Source organism: Molossus molossus, unplaced genomic scaffold, assembly GCF_014108415.1.
Source record: "Molossus molossus isolate mMolMol1 unplaced genomic scaffold, mMolMol1.p scaffold_m16_p_1, whole genome shotgun sequence".
Lineage (NCBI taxonomy): Eukaryota > Metazoa > Chordata > Mammalia > Chiroptera > Molossidae > Molossus > Molossus molossus.
In genome coordinates, this window is record NW_023425344.1 from 49095284 (window position 1) to 49116594 (window position 21311).

The window sequence follows — 21311 nt, forward strand, 5'->3', positions numbered from 1 at the left end:
TTCAAGAAGACCCTTCGACATTTCATATAATAATGGTTTGGTGGTGATGAACTCCTTTAGCTTTTCCTTATCTGGGAAAGTCTTTATATGGCCATCGATTCTAAATGACAGGTTTGTAGGATAGAGTAATCTTGGTTGTAGGTTCTTGCTTTTCATCACTCTGAATATTTCTTGCCACTCCCTTCTGGCCTGCAAAGTTTCTTTTGAGAAATCAGCTGACAGTCTTATGGGAACTCCCTGTAGGTTACTAACTACTTTTCTCATGCTGCTTTTAGGATTCTCTCTTTGTATTTAACTTTTTGCATTTTGATGATGATGTGTCTTGGTGTGGGCCTCTTGAGGTTCATCTTGTTTGGGACTCTCTGTGTTATCTGGACTTGTAGAGTTGGCCCTCGTTTATCACAGTCAATCAGTTCCAGACTCTACTGCAATAAATGAATTTCTGCAAAGTAGGATTTTTTATATATACACAGTGGTACCTAGCCACTTTGTGCTTTGACTTTTGAGGCTATACTATACTATATTAAAGAAAATGCGATAGAATGAAGCTGCGAAAGTTGAAGCACGAAGTGGTGAGGGACAACTGTATGTCTTTTTCCTTCACCAAGATAGGGAAGTTTTCTACCATTATTGTTTCAAATAGGTTTTTGATTTCTTGTTCTCTCTCTTCTCCTTCTGGCACCCCCAACATGTGAATGTTGGCACGCTTGAAGTTGTCCCAGAGGCTCCTTACACTATCCTCATTCTTTTGGGTTTTTTTTTCTTTTTTTCTTTTCTGATTGGGTGTTTTTTGCTTCCTTATATTCCAGTTTGATGGTTTGCTTCTTGGCTGTACCTACTCTACTATTGAATCTGTGTAAATTATTCTTTATTTCAGTTAGTGCCTCCTTCATTTCTGACTGTGGATCCATCATTTCTGACTGGTCCTTTTTTATGCTCTTGAGGCCCTCACTAAGTTCACTGAAGTTCTCACTAAGTTCATTGAGCATCCTTATAAGCAGTATTTTGAACTTAGCATCTGTTAGGTTGCTTATCTCCATTTTGCTTACTTCTTTTTTTGGAGTTTTGTTCTGTTCTTTCATTTGGGACTTGTTTCTTTGTCTCCTCATTTTGGCTGCCTCCCTGTGTTTGTTTCTGTGTATTAGGTAGAGTTGCTATGGCTCCTGTGCTTCCTAGGGTGGCCTGTTGTAGTAGGTGTCCTGTAGGGTTCACTGGCATAGCCTCCCTGATCTCCCGCTGGGCCCTCGAGGTGCACTCCTAGTGTGGACTTTACACCCTTCTGTTGTAATTGAGTCTTGATTGCTGTTGGCACATCAATGAGAGGGATTTACTCAGCTGATCAGCTGCAATGATGGCTGTGCCCACTATTCACTGACCTCTGACTACCTTGGAGGATCAGCTGTGCGAGGGCCCACCACACTGAGCAAGACTTACTTCAGCAAGGCTCTGGTACCCATCTAGTTCATTTCTTGAGCATGTCACTTGTGGAGGTGGTCGGGTGGTGGTGATTCACAGTGTTCTGAAGCTGTCCACTGGGTGTGCTGGCTCTGGGGCAAGGTCAGCTACGGCCTGTGTTCTACTCAGGGCCACCAGGCATAAGCTACAAAGTTATCTGCAGATTGCTGCTTTTTGTGCTGGGCTTGGAGCTACCCAGGAAAAGTCAAGCTGTGAACCAAGACTGGCTGCTTCTAGTGTCAGGCCTGGGGCTACTTAACAAGAAGTATGGGGCTCACTGAGACCAGATGCTGCTTGTTTGAAAGAATTTAGGAAAACCTGAAGTAGGATCCACGAGAGGCCAATCCTATGGTAAAGCAACTGGCAACAGCTTGGGTGGGTCTGAAAGTTGGGTGGGGCAGGGCCTCAGAGAATCACCAGGGTGGGCAAATGTGTGAGCCAGGTTGCTGGAGTCCTAGATATGGCAGCTGTTTGCGGACTTGTGGTGGAAGGGCTCACCAAAGGAACAAAGGCCTTTGACAGCAGGTCTGTCCAGGAGAAAGCTGCCTCTCCAGCCCTTGCCCTAATACCAAACAACTCAGTTCATCCCCATATGTCTCTGGTGTCTTTCAAGCTGCCTCCTCTTTGCTGGAGCCTGGAGGGAGCAAGTCTGAGCGAGTCCATGCGCGGGCCCTTTAAGAGGAGCTGCCTGGGGCTCCAGAAGCCTCAGCCTCCCTCTGCCTCAGTTCCCGCTGGTTTTTCCAGCCAGAAGTCATGGGGACTTCTCTTCCTGGCACTGGAACCCTGAGCTGGGCGCCTGGTGTGAGACAGAGACTCCTCACTCCTCAGAGAGGACCTTCCCAGCCAAGGTACCCTCCTCATTTTTATCCACCACATGTGGGTGTGGGACCAGCCAGTCTGCGCCTCCGTCCCTCCTCCGTCCCTCCTACCAGTTTCAATGTGGCTTCTTCTTTAATTCCGTAGTTGTAGGACTTCTTGATGCTTGATTTTAGGCATTTTTGAATAATGGTTGTTCTGTAGTTTAGTTGTAACTTTGATGTGGTTGTGGGAGGACCCGATACTGCGTTTACCTACGCTGCCATCTTGACGGGAATTCACCTCCATACTGCTTTCTATAGTGGTTGCAACAATTTGCAATCCAAGCAATAGTGCACAGGGGTTCCCTTTTGTTTTTGACATCCTCACCCACACTTGTTTATTAATTTGTTGAGGCTAGCCATTCTGAGAGGTGAGGTAACATCTAATTGTGGTTTTAATTTGCATTTCTCTGGTTAGTGATGTTGAACATTTTCTCATATTTCTCTTAGCCATCTGTATACTTTCTTTGGAGAAATATTTATTCAGATTCTCTGCCCATTTTTTAATTAGATTGTTTTCTTGGTGTTGAGGTGTATCAGTCCTTTATAAATTTTGAATATTAACTTCTTATTGGATATATTATTGGCAAATATCTTCATTCAGTAGGTTGTCTTGTTTTTTGATGGGGTTTCTCCTGTTTATTTCTCCTAGTTTATAACACATTTATCACATATGCAAGGCCTTTATTACAAAGAGTAATTTTATAAATAAGGGTTTGTATCTGTGAAATAGCTGATATAATATTATTTGTCATATAGAATTTTTGTTTGCTAGATTATCAAAAAATCAATAAGGATGAATAAAACTCTATTAAAGCAAATGTCTTTGAATAGCAAAACTTGATTAACTGGTATTCTACAACCAGTTTATGGTTAGATCCCTAGAAATTTTGTTGCATTACACTTCCATGAAAAAGAGACAAATAAAAGAACAAAATAAAGTGATAACATAGGTTTAGTTAAACACAGATTTTATGTCTTAATATCAGTATAGTTACATTTAAATGCTTAAATTACCTGCATCTAACTTTGTAGTATAATACAAGGAAACTTCATGTTTATAATGATGAATTTTGGCAAGATATTCTGAAACAATAAAGTACTAATTGGTTTTACTGTACTGGATTTATTAAATTAGAAAAATACATCATGTATTCTAGGAAAAATACAAGAAAACGGTTTTTCCTAATAATCAGCTAACCTGAAAAGTAAATCAACCAATATATTAAATAGAACTCCATAGAATCAGAGCTGGAAGCAGGGATTCTTTTGCAAGTGATTTCAGAGAGCGCTCCAAGATTAAATTTTCTAATGAGCGAGGTAACACAAGTTAGGACAGACGAAGAAGTGAGGCAAGTGTGACTTCAGCTGAATCCAGTCTTAGCTTGATCCTACAGGGAACACTGGGTGCAAATGGCACCACAGTTGTCTTAAGCTTTTGTGCTGGTGAATAAGTTACCCATTGGCTAAGGACCACCTGTTGGGTGGGAGATGTATAACCTCAGGATCATTGGGGTGGTATTTCCCATAACCTGAGGGCAGTCCTCAGTAGAAGAGGGTAGCTCAACAACGAATGAAGGAATGTCCATGTCTGATAGAAGGGTCTAGGTGGAGGACCAGTAATGTTCATTACAACCTGTATAATCTATTCAAAGAACATTCTAAGAAATAAATGTTTGAGGGCAATGAGTGTTATTTCATGGCATTTAAACTATGTTTTCATTATGAATATATTATAGAAGAGAGAGTACTATGTATTGGGAATCAAGAGATTCCTGTTTTCTTGAATGACCCTCAAGCTTCCTGGGTCTAACTATTATCTGCAAAATTCATAACACAGGTTTTCTTCTTTTGTTTTTTAAAATCCTCACCCAAAGATATATTTATTGATTTTTAGAGACAGAGGAAGAGAGAGAGAGAAAGAGAGAGAAACATTAATGTGAACGAGAAACATCGATTGGTTGCCTCTCGTATGCACCCAAATTGGGGTTTGAATCCGCAACCTAGGCATGTGCCCTGACCAAGAATCAAACCCACGATTTTTTTGGTGTACGGGATTAGGTTCCAACCAACCGAGCTGCCTGGCCAGGGCCATGATACAGTTTTTAAGTTTTCTGTCAGCTTCAAAATCATTTTCTATTATTATGCACAGATTCCTACTCATAAAAATGATATATTTTCATTTGTGGGCTATGCTTTATTTAATACAGTTATAGAAACTATAGTTTCCAAGCTCTTCTCATTCATTTAAAAAATATTTTTATGTGCCAGACAGAGTTCTAGGTGTTGAGAATATAGAACAGGACAGAGACTGTAATATTAAGGAGTTTACATTTTTTTTCTACAATGCAAAATTTTAAGACATGTTATTTGAAATATATGAAAGGGAAGACATTTTTCTTTTAGAAAAATAGTTAATTTAAATCTATATTAAAGCGTCCTCACAGTGAAAAGTTAAAAGAGAATGTGATAATGTTATCCTTTTCTCTAGCACTGAAAATGACATAGCATGCTCTTTTTTTTTTTTTAAACGAGGATCCATGAAAACAAAAATGAATAAACTCTCTAGAAAGATGTGTGTGTTTGTTTTGCATTGTTTACTTAGTAAAAAGTCTTGTTAGTGAAAATCGCTGAGGAAACCAGTCATTTGGGCTTAGTCTCTGAGATCTTCTGAGGGGAACTCAGCAAATTATGCCAGAAAGAGTCTGAACAATGTTAAATGTATTTTCAGGTGGCATAACAAATATAGCAGACTAAGCAAAAGAATTCTGAAAAGCAGCAGTAAGAGGAAAAATGAGAGAAATAATAGATCAAAGTGAAACTATTAATCTGTAGTAAGCAATCTAATAAAACTAGGTTTTACCTTACAAAGGAGTCTCTATAAGACACAGATGAGTGAAATCACAAAGATGCTGAAAGAGATGCCAGGTAATTCAGATGGTAGCAGTCACAAAGGCATGGGGTTTAAACAGGTAAAAGAAGAAACCAACTGAGATATGAACCTTATAACTTTATTAAAACTTACTGTTTTACCAGTAAGGAGGGATTAACTGAAAAAGTAGACTTGAATATACACTACTTGTAGTGTTATTTGTATCATATTTAACTTACCTATTTAATAAACTTAGTAATAACTTATTTATATTCAATGTATTGAGTTTTCTCTATTATTTGAAAGTTCTCATCATGAAATCTTGCCAATACTATTAAAGCAGAAATCCCTGAATCTGAAGAGCCTCAGTAGTCATGACACTGTTGTTGGGTGGAGGGTGGGGAGGGCACCATTATAATAGACATTACCTATTGTTTTGTCTCTCTCTTTAGAGAAGAAAAGGCAGTCTATCATTATATAATATATCGTTATGCAGGTTGGTTGACTTAAACCAGCCCTATTTGGAAGTGGCCTACTTCGTAAATGTGCTTACCAAACTAATACCTGTCTTTCATGTCAAATTATTTTTTAAAATAAAAGTTAAGTGTTTGTACTTTTTTCCATAGGAATTTTATACATTTTCTGTACACAAAGAAATTAGGTAAAGAAGAGGACTGGTGGCTTAAATCATTAGTCCATCATGCTTTTCCCCCAAGATACTAAAATATACCTAGTATGACATTGCTTTATGCAAGAAACTGCAATTAAGACAATAAATACATGAAGGTCTAGAATCTTTGTTGTGAAGTAATATAATTTTGAATAAAATGGTATTGATTTAGAAGATAGCTAGGATGTTTCTGAGTAGGAAAGTGAAGTGGAGGCAAAATTTCCATATTATTTATTTTGGCTGATAGTTTGCATTCTTGAGGAATTTTCAGAGTTTGGAGACATGGAATCGGGCATTATTTGCATAGTCTATTTAAGACTACATAATGCCTGAGGATAATTTTACTGTTATGTGTGTCTATGTGAGAACCATCTTCTGGCCTCATTTCCATATGAAAGAAAATTAGGGACAAATCCACAAGCATCAAGATCTATTCAATGTACCCCATGGGATTATCGTGCTGTTTTGTGTCGCTCAAGGTGAGGAAGCCATAAATAGGAACCAGGTTAGCACTGGCACAGACTAGAAAGAAAATAGGTAGATTTTTCTGGGAAGTTTTTATCGGCAGTATCACTGCAACTCACTAGGCTACACCCTACCAATGGTTTATCTTGTGGAATCCACGCGCTTGTCAGCAGGGCATTATTTGTACACTCAGGAGGAAGTTTATTGTGAACACCTGTTCTATGATTTCTCAAAGGAACTGGATCTGCAAATCAGCAGTGGAGACCTCCTTAGCAAACTGCAATCCTTATTTACTCATAAATTGTCTCCAGTCTGGAAAGGGGTGAAAGAGAAAATTGTATGTCTGTGCCATTACTTTCACTAAACCTTTGTCAAAATCTAATACACAAAAGTTTTCATAGTTCTAAAATGGAATATTTTAAAATTTGCAATATTAAATATGCATAAAGTTATTCATAATTAAATACAGTTTGGGAATTACAAGCACTTACAAGTATATAATCATCAAGCTTTCATCTACAAAGAACTTATATACTAGATGCCAGTTTTGGACATGATCCAGTCTCGATAGTATGCCACTTGAGTGTAGACACCAGGCTTGTTTGGAAGAGCACATTCATCTCCCCAGCTTACTATACCAACAAGGAACCAAATGCCGTTATGATCTGCATGAACCAGAGGTCCACCAGAGTCACCCTAGAAAGAAAAAGAATATATACAATTATATAATTTAAGGATGAGTACTGCTTATTTCAATATTAAACTGATTCTAATCTTAAATATTTCTGTGTTCTGTAATCATTTATTTAAATCAAATATATCAGTCTATGTCTTTGGATATAAAATACAAGAAGGGAAAACAAGTGTGATCAATTTTATCTCAGTTATTACCTAAAAGAGATATTGAAGATATTGTTGCTTATACAATCATCAGTATGCTGAGGAGTTCTCTGATTATCTCCCAAAACTCTCCTATTTTTAGGCAGATGCTAGGGAAAAGGAAGGTTTTTATTTACTCACCACCAGCACTAGGCTATTGCTTTTCTATTTCTGTGTAAACATCCCTCCAATTTTCAGAATTGTTTAATTTGGCTAAATTACCCTCTATACTCCTTATGGTTTTATCTACTGATATTTAGGTAGTTTTCCCAGAATGATCGACACATTTGCATTTGGATTTTCCTTTGCTCTAATCCTTCACATCATCCTGGAAAATTTCAACATCTCTTGGATGAAACCACGGTCTCTTGGTTTCCTTAATTCTGATCATCTAAAGATACTTATTAAACATTTCCATGTCACTTCTGGACAGGGGTGGAAAGGGGGAAAGGGTAAAATTTTCATCACCTGGAACTGCTCTACTTTTGAAATACCATTTTTCAGCATTATGATTGCATGTACCTGCCCCTTCACTGTTCTCATTCCACTACTTTTCACGCTACATCTGCTCTTCAACACCATTACAAATGCTAATTCTTTTTTTTTTTAATCCTCACCTGAGGACATTTTTCCATTTTTTGTTCAGATAGAGTGGGAGGGAGAGAGAGAGAGAGAGAAACATCAACGTGAAAAGGACACATCAAGTGGCTGTCACCCGCACAACCCAATCAGGGCTGGGGACAAACTGCAATGGAGGTACGTGCCCTTAGCGGGAACTGAACCCGGGTCTCTCCGGACCACAGGCCAACGCTCTAACCACTGAGCCAAACCGGCCAGGGCAACAATGCTGATTCTTTACTGGCAGACCACCAATCAAGATGTCCAGCTCTGATACACTAGTAGAATCCAGGCCATTTGCTGATATCTTATATAGTTACTAAGAATGTAAGAGTAACAGCACATGAGCAAATAAATTACCCAGCATATCTGATCTAAGATAGACTAAAACTGACTATTCATATTTTTACCAATCTGTCATTTGCTATAATTTTCAGAGGCAATATATTAAAAATACTTGTGTTTATTATGAAGTATAATTAAATAAATGTTCCCTAGAGAATCTGTAAATCCTAGTTAAGTTTACACTAGCTTGCTGCTTTTTTTATCCTCTCCCGAGGACATTTTTTGTTCAGAAAGAGCGGGAGGGAGAGAGAGGAAGAGAGAGAGAGAGAGAAACATCGAAATGAAGGGACACATCGAGTGGCTGCCACCCGCACGACCAACCAGGGCTGGGGACAAACTGTAACCGAGATACGTGCCCTTAGCGGGAACCGAACCCGGGTCTCTCTGTACCGCAGGCCTACGCTCCAACCGCTGAGCCAAACCGGCCAGGGCTACACTAGCTTCTTAAGGGCCAATCACAGATACCTATGAGCCTAGGGCAAGACACATAGAGGTGTTCAGTAAATGTATTAGTAAATGAATAAAGGGACTTAAAATAACTGAGTTCAGCTATCAAGCCAGGAAAAAGAATGAATCTCATGTTTACAAGTGATATGAAATAATAAAATTCTAATATAAGCAAGTTGAAATCCCCCTATTCACACTGAAATTATTATTAAAATGGAAATTAAAAGAATAAAAAAAAAGAATGCCAATTCTTGACTCCTTCCTTTTCTCCATTTTTTTTTCATGTGACTATATTCCACAATTTACCCATTCCAGTTTTTTTCAGCAGATTCTCAGTTTCTTACCTTCCCATCACAACCAGGGCCAAACAATACACTGTGAATGAAAACTGCAATACAAATGTACATCCTCGAACCAGGACCTCACCTCAGTATTTATGTGTCCCTAGCCACATTCCCTTTTCATTTTTTAAGAGCAGCCAATTCAAACATTTTTCATTTCACATATTAAAAAATCATTATTTATTTTTTAATTATGAAAAATATACCTAACATAAAAGTTACCATTCTAACCATATTTAAGTATATAGTTCTATGGCATTAAGTACATTGATATTGTTGTGTGGTCATTGTCACCATCCATCTCCAGAGCTTTCTTCACCTTGAGAAATTAAAATTCTATGCCCGTTGACCTGTATAACTCTCCACTGTTCCCTTTCCCCAGCTCCTGGCAACTACCGTTCTACTTTCTGTCTCTATGAATTTGACTACTTCAAGTACCTCATATGAATGAAGGAACACAGTATTTATCCTTTTGTGACTGGCTTATTTCACTTAGCATAATGTCTTCAAGCTTCATTCATGTTGTAACACTTTCCTTCTTTTTAATGTTAAATAACATTCCATTATATGTATGTAAACCATGGTATTTTTTGCATGGTGTGTGTGTGTATGTGTAAACATACAATGTTTTGTTGACACTTTTCTGCATCAGTGGACATTTGGATTGCTCCCATCTTTTGGTTATTGTGAATGTTTCTGCGAACATGGATGTACAAGTATCTATTTGTGTCCCTGCTTTTAATTCTTTTGGGTATATACTCAGAAATGAAATATTTGGATTGTATGATAATCTATTTTTAATGTTTTTGAGAAACCACCATGTTGTTTTCCACAGAGGTTGTGGCATTTTACATTCCTACCAGCAGTGCACAAGGTTCATTTCACAATTTTTAAAAATTTAGTTCCCTGACTCTGAATCTAATGTCTTAGTCAAATTCATAGAGTAAGTGGAGTCACAGGTAGGAATCTTTCCATGTCTAGTCTTTGTCCCTTTTGACTTCCCAGATCACCTACATCAGCCCACATCTGTATCTAATCTCTTTAGAGTAATAGATGTATTTAATTCTTTCCAAGACTAATCTCCCTATCTTGTTCTATAAATAATCTTTTCTTGTTTTTTTTTGTCTTGCCTTCCTGAAATATGACAATCTTTTTTGGATCTTAAGACCCCCTCGATTGCCCTAATTGTCTCCCTTTTATAGCTAAGCAATTTAAAGTAGTTATATTTAAGTTTCCATATTCTCATCTCACTCTTAATTTAATTCTAAATGGCTTTTATTCCCACCAATGCACCTTCCCAAACTTTACTGATAAACAATTGTTGAATTTGATGGGTTCTTTCCAGAATTTACCTCATTTGACTTTTCTATGGCATGTGTCACTATAAACTATTCTCCTTTTTCTGGTTCCTAGACTCCTGTAACATCAATTTCTTCTTGTTTTTCTGATCTTTATTTTCTTTTAGTGTCAGCCCATTAAAAGCAAGTATAACTGAATTCTATTACTTAGGTGTTTCTTATTTTGCACACTTTACCTGATCAATTGAATTTATGCTCACAAATTTAACTACCTCCCAGATGACAATGACTTTTCCATATGTATCTCCAGCCAGAAGTCTTTCCTGAGCTCAAGGTTTTTATTTTCATTGGTATACTGGACATATGTACCTGGATATTCCAAAGGCACCTTAAATTTAGTGCACTCCAAACTGAACGTTCACCCTCCTCAAACCTGTTCTTTCTCCTGTACACCTCTCCAGTTGCTTAGGGAGAAATATGGAAGTCAGCATTATATTGCTCCTTTTCTTTCTTCCTCACCTATAATCCATCCCACCATCTTGTCTACTCAACTGTTACTGTCACATTGGCTCTCCATTTCTACTGTGTCTTAGTTGAAGCCCTCACTACCTTTCTCAGACAAAATATTTGAATAGATCACACTATCTCTAGCTCACTGATATTCAGTCTGTCTTCCACTCTGCATATATTGAATTTGGCAAGTGGACAATCATTAGTAATCTTTTTTTAAAAAGTAAAACCTGTATGTATTCTCATTGTTAAAAGTCAGTCAATACAGATAATAATTTAATGACTACAAGCCTATAGGATAGGTACTATTGTACAGTCAAGGGATAGCTACTCAAGACAACTAAGTACAGCTATCATGGCTAGTATGTGGTTGTAACAAGAGTAATAGCCCTTGATATTTTTTCTTAAGCAAAATATTATAATCAATAGTCATATTAGGTACAGCAAATATTTATTGATAACATCTAATTGATAACATCTCAGTAATATCAAATAGCCTAAGAGAGACTATTAGAAGCTATAGTATTTTGTTTGTTTAAGTTGGATTTTTTTTGCAATTTTTTATTAATTTATTTTTGTTACAGGTGTTTCTCCCTTTTTCCCCATTGACACCCTCCTCCCATCATCAGTAATCTTGACTAGAGTACTGTCAATGGACTGGTAGGGCAAAAGTCTGCAAGCAGCTGGTCAGAAAGTGAGTAAACTGAGAATGTGGAAGAATGATGCTAAAATGTTCTTTAGAAATTTGACCAAGAAGGGGAAAAGAAAGATTGAGTAGGATATATCGACGGAGAAACCTAATAATGTGTGCAAAATCTGTGGAAGAGTTCACTAGGGTGGGGCAGTTTGATGGAAGAACTTTCAAACTAATAAAAAGTTCAAATATCTGTGTAGATAGAGAGTGGATTAAGAACACAGGTAAGGAATGAGCTTCAAACAGTAGAAGAAACTTGTTTATTGTAAGCCTAGAAGGTGAAGATAAGTGCAAATATACATCTATCAGGTAAAAAAAGATATTAAAGGAGTTCTCATGTGATTGCTTTCCTTTTTTTTTCTTTCTAGTTAGTAGGAGGAAATGTCATAAATTAAAGAATATAAGGGCATGAATATAAGATACATTCAAACAATGTAATGACATTTTGACATAGCACTAAGAAATATGCATTAAAGAATTCTACAGTGTGTTAAAGATCCAGCTGTGATTATATGGCACCAATTTACAAGGCTACAAAATTTTTTCTAGCTGTGCTAAGTAGCCCACATATAAAAGCAAATAAAGTAGATAGACAGCCCAGTGGTTAGAGATTATTAGGATGGGGTGGAGGAAGTAGAATATGGGGACGCCACTGAGGATGGTGTCAAGGGAATGGTTAAAATAATAAAACATGGATTCTAGAATGCGTAAAGTTAGAAGAGAGTCATGGGGCTGAGAGTGCTGAACCGAGAGAAAACGGAGAGAAACAGAGATTTAAGCTTGTCATGACTTGGAAGAATAGGTTTAGTGGGATAGTAGGAAAGCTGGTAATCTGTAATTAGAGATGATAATTATGTATTGCAAATACTTGTTTGCATGTCTTCTCACTCCTAGAGGTCAGGAATAAAGCTCTATTCACTTTTAACTTTCCTGAGCCTAGCACATGGTCTGGTATATAGTTAGTAGTCAATAAAGCATCGTTACACGAAAGAATGAGTTAATGAAATAAGGGTCTTCCTGGATTTATCACTGACGCTGCCTGCCTAAAGAACTAGCACTTTTGTTAGCTCTATGACTATTGCTTATAAATAGCATCAGGAGGTTTGAATCATATAGAGCATAAGAAAAGGCAGCTTAATGTAGCATTCAGAGTATAGGTTGTAGATCCCAATTTCCTGGGTTTAAATCTCAGTTCTGCCACTTACTGCCTGTGTGAGTTTAGACAAGTTACTTGCTCTCTTTGTCATAGTTTCTATCTGAGAAGTAAGGTTTATAATAGTATAAACATACATAACAGAACTGTCATAACTTGAATAAATTAATATTTGTAAAAATCTTAAGACAGTGGCTGGCACACCCCAAATTAAGAAAGTTCCATGATTTGGTTTTGGACTCACTTGCTTCTCAGTAAAAGAAGACAATTGAACTAAAGTCACCAATATATTCCATGTCATCTCTTTATTGTTATTCTAAGTTGAGTCTCTTCCCCATTCCCACTCAGCTTCTCATAATAGTAAAGGCGGTTTAGTACTTTAGTACTTTAATGGGACCTATCAGAAATCAATATCCTTTTAATTAACTACTCTGGCTATAAAACATACTTAAGCTTTTAATAATTGTCAATCTTCTGGGAAAATTGAACTGGTTAATTGCAAATTAAAAACGACAAGAAAAAATCTTGACAATAGAATAGGCAGATTTACCTGGCAGGCATCCACTTTTCCCTTCAGAAACCCAGCACACAGCATTCCAGGTGTGATCACACCACTATATATCTCTTCCTTGTTGCAGGTCTTATTATCTATAATCTTCACTACTGCTTTTTGGAGTATATTAGGAATTGTTCCTAAAGGAAGAAGAGATTATATAATTTTTGCTAAAGTCAATATTAGTTTCTCTGGCTAAGTTATTAGTATCTAACACTATATACAATTTTCAAATAAATGTAAAACATACATTTTAATTAATTTTTTGTTTGTCCCCTTTCTTAGTAAGAAAGACGTAATGTTAAGAACACAGCAAGCTATTGTTAAAATGATTATATTTTGAAATAGCGTGTCCATCATATATGATGGGATTTTTTTTTCCTTTTGAATTGTTTTGGAATTTTATATGTATTATATGTATGCCTTATAAAACAAAATAAAAAATTCATATTTCAGAAACACACTTTTGATAATCTTTTTTAGATTTTCTGCTATTACTATAATTATGAATCTTAGAATTAATTTTAGGTTCATTTGCTTCTGCTTTCAAATGCATTTATGAATATAACTAGCCACAAAATATTTACATTACTAGGGTTATCAGGATGCACATGTTTAAATGGTCTTTGCCTAGCTTGGCTGGTGTGGCTCAGTGATTGTGCATCGACCCATGTACCAAGAGGTTGCCAGTTTGATTCCTGGTCAGGGCACATGCCCAAGTTGTGGGCCTGAACCCCAGTCGGGGACATGCAGGAGGCAGCCAATTGATGTTCTTTTTCATTGATGTTTCTATCTCTCTCCCTCTTCCTTCTTCTCTCTCTAAAATCAATAAAGAAAAAAAAATTAAAAAATAAATAAATAAAAGGTCTTTGCTTAGTTGTTGCCTTATCACAGAGGGCTACTTATTTCACCCCATCAAAAATGCCCAATCCTCTGTAGTCCTTACTTTTTCTATGATACTTACCTGCACAAAACATGCTGCATAATCTACTTATTAATTATTTTTCATGATTATTATCTATTTTTCTTTGCTTTATGAGGGCAAGAATATTTGTTTATTTTATTTATTAATATATCCAAACCACCTAGGACAGTACTTGAAACAAAGCTGATAATCAATATAAATGTTTATTGAATAAAGGCAATGGAGGAAAATGAATTACTTATTCAAGTAATATATTTGTAAATATATATGTAAATATATGTGTAAATAAATGCTATTGTTAAGGGAAATTATGGTAAATAGCTCTATGAAATTGTAGTTTTTATATGAATGTTGTTGAGGATAATTTTCAATTTATTGCACTTTATCCTTTTTAAAATGATCCAGAGAAAGTATTTCTCAGGTATATTTGTGATTCTGGGTATTGCTTTTTCTTTCTTTCTTTTATAAAAATATGTTTTTTATTGATTTTAGAGAGAGAGGAAGGAAGAGGAAGAGAGAAAAACATACATGGGAGAGAGAAACTCCATTAGCTCCCATATGCCCTCTACCAGGTATCGGGTTGGGAACCTGGGCATGTGCCCTGACCAGGTATTAACTGATGACCTCTTGCTGCATGGGGCAATGCTCAGTCACCTGAGCCACACTGGCCAGGGCCTGGGTATTGTTTTTGAATTTCTAAAACTCAAGGCATGTAATGGAGGAAGGTAAGGAACTTACCATCAGACTTTGATGTTCCCCATCCAGTAACCACCACATCCGAACCAGGTGAGACTGTATAATTAGCTTCTGGAAGACATACTCTTCGAATGTCACTTGTGTATAATATTGGTGAAGACAGATTCACAACAGCAATGTCATGTTCATGTGCAGGGTAATGGTAGTCTTCATGAATTATAATATTCTTGATTTTTTTCTGTGTTTGTGGATCATTTAAAAGAAGCCCAAAACTAACATTCCATCCTCTGGGATTATTGTCCCTAAAGAAAATAGATTTATTTATTAAAAGTTGGAGATGTAGGAGTTAATATCTTATGCATTTTTTTTATTAATTAATTTTTGTTACAGATGTTTCTCCTTTTCCCCCCACTGATTCCCCCCTCCCCCTCCCTCCCTGCCCTGTCCCCAGTTTGTTGTCCATATTCATTGTTCATGCATACATGCATATAAATTCTGTGGTTTATCTCTCCACCACCACCCCCTTTTTTGGGGGATTGTCAGTCTGTATCCCACTTCCGCGTCATTGGGACTACCCCATTCCTGAGACTGTTATGTTCATTATATTCCACAAATAAGTGAGATCATATGAAACTTGTCTTTCTCTGTTTGGCTTGTTTCACTTAGGATGATACCTTCCAGGTTCCTCCATGTCGTCTCAAAAGATAAGAGATCTTTCTTTCTTACAACTGCATAGTACTCCATTGTGTATATGTACCACTGCTTTTTTATCCATTCGTCTACTGATGAACACTTGGGCTGTTTCCAGATCTTAGCTATTGTAAATAGTGCTGCTACAAACATGGGGGTACATATATTCTTTCTGATTGGTGTTTCAGGCTTCTTAGGGTATATTCCTAGAAGTGGGATCACTGGGTCAAATGGAAGTTCAATTTTTAATTTTTTGACGTAACACTATATTGTTTTCCATAGTGGTTGCACCAGTCTGCATTCCCACCAGCAGTGTACTAGAGTCCCCTTTTCTCCACACCCTCGCCAGCACTTGTTGTTTGATGATTTGTTGATGGCAGCCATTCTGACAGGTGTGAGGTGATACCTCATTGTTGTTTTGATTTGCATCTCTTTGATGATTAGTGATGATGAGCATTTCTTCATAAGTCTCTTATGCTTTTAAAAACAATTAGATATGTTTTGAATTTCTATAGTGCATGTAAGCATACAAAAGTGAAGCTATATAAAAACTTAAAAATAATAACATGAATAGAATTTAAATAACTCTGTAAGCTATATTTTCAAAGATAATCCATGGAAACTACATTTTCTTCTTATTTTATTCAGAAAAGACCCAGGTGATTTAGAAAGATCACTATGATAACACAAGATAAAAAGATTAAATATAAAGTGGGAAAGCATATGGGACAGAGTAAACATAGAAATTAAGGAACTATCTAAATACACTTATATAATCACTAAAAATATAAATAGGAAGATATTTCTTACTTTTGCTATTTGTTAAGAGTTTGTATATTATGCACTGAAAAATAGTACTCTGGAACATTTTCAAACTCTCAAGTTTGAGAGGGATTTTTGTTTAAAAATAAAACCAACAAATGCTATATAAAACCAATAGAAATTATTGAAATGAACCATCAAACAAAAGAAAGGAAAAGAAAGGGCAAACTTTTGGTGTTATAATATATCCTTTAAAGAAATAATTATTTAAAATAGGGCTATAATATATATGGGAGGCTACAGGATGAATTCAAATACTTATGATTAAATAAGACCAAATGTAATAATGATGAGGAATAGAAGACCTGTGTTTAATTTGGGATTTAGAGTTTCTTTATAAAATTAAATTAAGTGAATCTAGCATAGTGATTTGCAGCTGAGGGCTATTTTATCTTCCAGGACCCATTTGGTAATATCTGGAGACATTTTTCAATGCTGTGGGAATACTATTGGCATTTGATATGTTCATGGCAGGAATTCTGCCAAATATATTCTTTAAAATTTTTTTTTTCTTTATTGATTTTAGAGATAGAGGAAGGGAGAGGGAGAGAGAGATAGAAACATCGATGAGAGAGAACATGGATTGGCTGCCTCCTGCATGTCCCCCACTGGGGATTGGGCCCACAACCTGGGCATGTGCCCTGTCTGGAAATCAAACCGGCGACCTCTTGGTGCATGGGTTGACGCTCAACCACTGAGTCATACTGCTTGGGCTGCTAAATATCTTTTAATGAATAGAAGAGCCCCCCCCACCCCCCGCCACAACAAAGCATTATTTTATTTAAAATGTTAATAATGCCACTGCTGAAAAATCTGCGTTAACCTGAATATATCTATTTTTAAAAAACTTGATCATTCATTGAGTCATTTTAAGGCTATACTCCATAATATTGAACAGTTGAAGGTGTAGTTGTGTGGTCATATTCTTGAAAGATATGTATCAAACTTTTAGGTACTTGAATGCCTTTATGTAGCCCAGAGCTTACTTTATGAAACAGTGAGCAGCAGTGACAAGCCAGTTGTTACTAATCAGAGTGGCTCCACATCGGTGGACATTGTTCTGTTGAAGGCTAGCTTGCCAGGGCCATTCCCCTTTCTCTGCATCTGTGCCCCCTGCTATCTTGTTGCCAGAGAAAGTTATCGTACGATGTCCACAACCTGCTCAAAATAGAGTTCATTAGCAAATTATGATATTCATATTGCTTATGCATGCATTGCTACAGTAAACAAATTCCCCACAATATATTTCACTGTTAACTATTAATTGAGGAAAAACTCAGACAATCTTGGAGAAGTGAGGACTAACTTACTACTAACTTGAGATTTCCTGAGCATTCAAAATAAATTGACATTTTCCTCCCCCATCCTCATCACTCACATGCACTCTTTCTGGATCTGTGTGACCTTGCCTATTGGAAGAGGTAGGTGAAATTAAATGTTTGAATTTGGAAGATAATAACTGTATAACCAGTTACATTGCTGCATAGGGAGATGTGTGCTTTTTAATTTTATGAGCAGTTGTTTAGAGTAATGATTGCTATGAAACATTCATAAGAAAGTGTGAATGAATGTGAATATGAATGAGATATTTATGAGAGACAGAGTAGACAGAAATGTGTTCATACTCAAGTTACAATACACAATACCTGGGTAAAAGAAATAACACATGAAGATAGTGAACCTTTTTTAGAGTTGTATGTTTCTCTGAACCAGGACTACTTTTATGTCAATTTAGATCCAGAGAAACTGCTAGACTCTTTCCAATAATTGTTTATAATGTATTTATTTATTTTTATTTTTGACAATATCACAGATGTCCCCATTCCTCACCTTTGCCAGCCTCCACCTAGCCCTGCCTATTCCTCTCTCCTTCTGGCCATCACCACACTGTTGTTCGTATCTATGGGGTATGCATATATATTATTTGGCTAATCACTTCACCTTCTTTCATCCAGTCCCCACTCACCCCTCCCCTCTGACAGCTGTCAGTCTGTTCCAGGTAACCATGTCTCTGTATTTTGGTTGTCAGTTTGTTTTTTTCATTGGATTCCACATATAGGTAAGATCATATGGTATTTGTCTTTCTCTGACTGACTTACTTCACTTGGCATAGATTCTTAAGTCTTTAAAGTAAATCTGCAGTAATAGTATGACTTCACTGTTATTTTATTTGTCTGATTCTCTCTGATTCTTTTGACTACCTCATGTTACTCCAAATGGAGCACTGAGTTTATACCTTAACAGTTGATGGTATCTTTTACTAAATATTGTTAGCCTCATTAATACATATTTTTAGAGGGCAGGAACTATATCTTAAAAAAAAAAAAAGTATCTCCATAAGCTACCCAGAGAATCTACTACATAAAAGGAGCTCAACAAATGTTTGTAGAAATGAAGTCTATATAGTTTACTAATCCACGAGACATCTTGGAATAAGCTTGATATTTGACTGCAAAACCCTTCTCTGTAATGTGTTATTTTCCTAAAGCATTTAGAGAGTGCTGAAAACTTGCCATAATCAATGCAGTGGGCACAAATTAAAATAGTGGCTCTTAATCAGGGACACTTTTTCATACCACCCTCTATTCCCAGGAGAAATTTGGCAGTATCTGGAGACATTTTTGATTGTAATAATTGGGGTAGGGGTATTGGTATCTAGTGGGTAGAGGATAGGGATATTGCTATAATATACAGGACTGTCCCTGAAACAAAGAATTATGTGGTCCACAGTGTCAACAGTGTTCACGTTGTGAACCTCTGAGATAGAGAAAGGAATTTGTATCAAGAAGGAGATTTAAATTAATTGGAAAGGTTAGTCTGCTTTACAGAGATGTTATTAATTATATATGACAAGATGTATCTTGAGATAGTCTTTCCTGAGGGTAGAAAGGAATTAGAAGCACAGGGAGGGACATCTAGGCTTTTAAAAGGGCCTTTACTAGCCTTCTGAAGTCCTCAAGTTTGTGTATTGCTTCAGATTCCAGATTGTTCTCTTTGTTGCAACCGGAACCTCATTTGTTAAGGCATCCTCTTCATAAACATCATTTAGCTGAAACAGAGCCTTTGTGGTTGCTATTTTTGATGGGAGAGCTCTAACATTGACTCATTGGATATAACTCCCTTTTCTTTTCCTCTTTCTTTTCACTCCCTAATCATGGTCCCTAGAGAGGATAAAACCAACAATCCAGAACTCAAAGGGTATAATGGTTCCTCCCTATCCTCCTTTCTGTTTGGACAACTCCTACAGGAAGTTGGCTTTTATTCAGCTTCCTCCAGAGGAATATAAAAACAATGATGCTTCTCTGCGAGCTAGGAGAACCTCCCATGGACAACTCTAACTTCCGTGTTTCTGCTGTTACTCAGAAGTTTAATCTAATTTATAATTATATATCAACTGCCACTCAGTTCTCTGTTAAACTTTCAGTTGCCACCTCTGCAATATTATGTTGTTATTATCTTGCTGAAATCTTACAGGGCACCTTGTTGCTTTTGTTAGGTCAAAAGAGGTCATATAGTACATTTCAAGGATTTTGGAATATAATGAAGAGTCTCTGGCTGATACTTTCAGAAACACCAGAGAATCTACCAAGTTCTTACAGCCTTCCTACCCTTCTAATTTTTATTTCAGTACCTATTGCTGCACTTTAAAGACTTTGTCATATACCAAAACTTTAGTTTTTCTTTAACCTTGTTTGGTTTTGCTTGCCAGCCTCTTCCTTCTCCTTTTTTATTTAAGGTACAATCAAAATCTCAGACAGGCCAAGTCAAATTCAGAACACAGGTCTGGATGGTTGTTCAGTGTTGCAGCTGGGAGGACTCTAGCTGCTCTCTTTCTTACCACTGCCTTTATTCATGTCCTAACTGCCTCTCGTCTATCAACATGACAAATTCCTAGTTGTAGATTTTGATTGCATCAGTACTAAATTTTTCATGGGAATAAGTTGTAATAACCTGCTCCTATCACTTTGTCCTGATTAAATAAACAAAAGGCCAACTATGAAGCTTTCAGAGGCAACCTGAAGAAGTACCAGCTGGCCTGGTACTCCTCTAAATGAATGTGTCCTCTAAGCGAATTTGTTAGTTTTTAAAACTTAGATAATAGAATGAATAGCAGGATAGATGTGTGCTGACCCAGTTCACCCAGTTCCCTCTCGCCTCAGCTCCCTCCCACCTCCGTTCCCTCCTGCTTATCGCTAACTGCCTCCGCTTCTGTACACGCAGCTTGCTTGCTCTGCTAAACTCTTGAATGACCCCTGCCCTATATAAGCAACCCTCCCCCTGAGCTCCAGGCTGCAGTTCTCCTCTGTGTAGGTTGGCTGCAGTCCCTGCGCAGGTAATAAAGCTCCTAATATTCAAAACTACTTTGTGTCCGAGTGAGGTTGATTCTCCTGGGTTACAACATAAGTGACTTAAGATGTCTTATTAAGTCACTTGAGGATTGTTCAGTCGAATATATCAGAGAGAAAAGTAATCTAATACAGCTTTGTGTTTATTTTTTGCACAGAAATAATTATGCTGTGACTGAAGGATAGTAAGAGCCACCCAGGTCAGTGTCACCTGGCTCTGCAGGGACACTCCTCTAATCCAGCCTCCCAATCAGTCTCACTCTCCAGATAAGAGCAGTGTTTCTTCTGACAGCCAGGTTGCAGCAATCTGGGGGATCATGTTCCCAGGGCAGCTACTAGAATAAAAGCAGAATGCCTTGGCCAGCAAGGAAGCTGCTTGAATTAAGGCAGCCTACTCCTCAGCACACTAAGCTTGGCTGGTAGGATCAGAATTCCACAGTGAGTTCCTAAACCTGAAGTTTTCATAGGCAGAGTAGGAAATCAAACAGCTGGCATTTATCGAGTGCTTATTATGAGCTCTCTACTCCTTTTTTAAAAAGCATAAATTAGACATTTTATTTTAAAAAAAACTATATTTTCAAAACAATATAACTTAGGGAAAAAGATTAGCATTGTATTATATTTTACAAGTCTGTCTTAATAAAAGATGGCTGAATTCTTCTATCTGCTTCTTGT

General features: G+C 37.0%; 1 protein-coding gene across 1 annotated transcript in view; it reads right to left on the reverse strand.

The window, feature by feature from the left end:
• Positions 1 to 6853: 6853 nt before the first annotated feature.
• Positions 6854 to 21311, reverse strand: part of LOC118624523 (transmembrane protease serine 11C-like) — a 76982-nt gene continuing 62524 nt past the window's right edge. The window contains exons 7-10 of the mRNA XM_036252895.1: positions 17277 to 17448; positions 14821 to 15080; positions 13155 to 13297; positions 6854 to 7015 (exon numbers count right to left, since the gene is read on the reverse strand). Coding sequence (XP_036108788.1) covers positions 6854 to 7015; positions 13155 to 13297; positions 14821 to 15080; positions 17277 to 17448 — 737 coding nt within the window. The remainder of the gene's footprint in view (positions 7016 to 13154; positions 13298 to 14820; positions 15081 to 17276; positions 17449 to 21311) is intronic.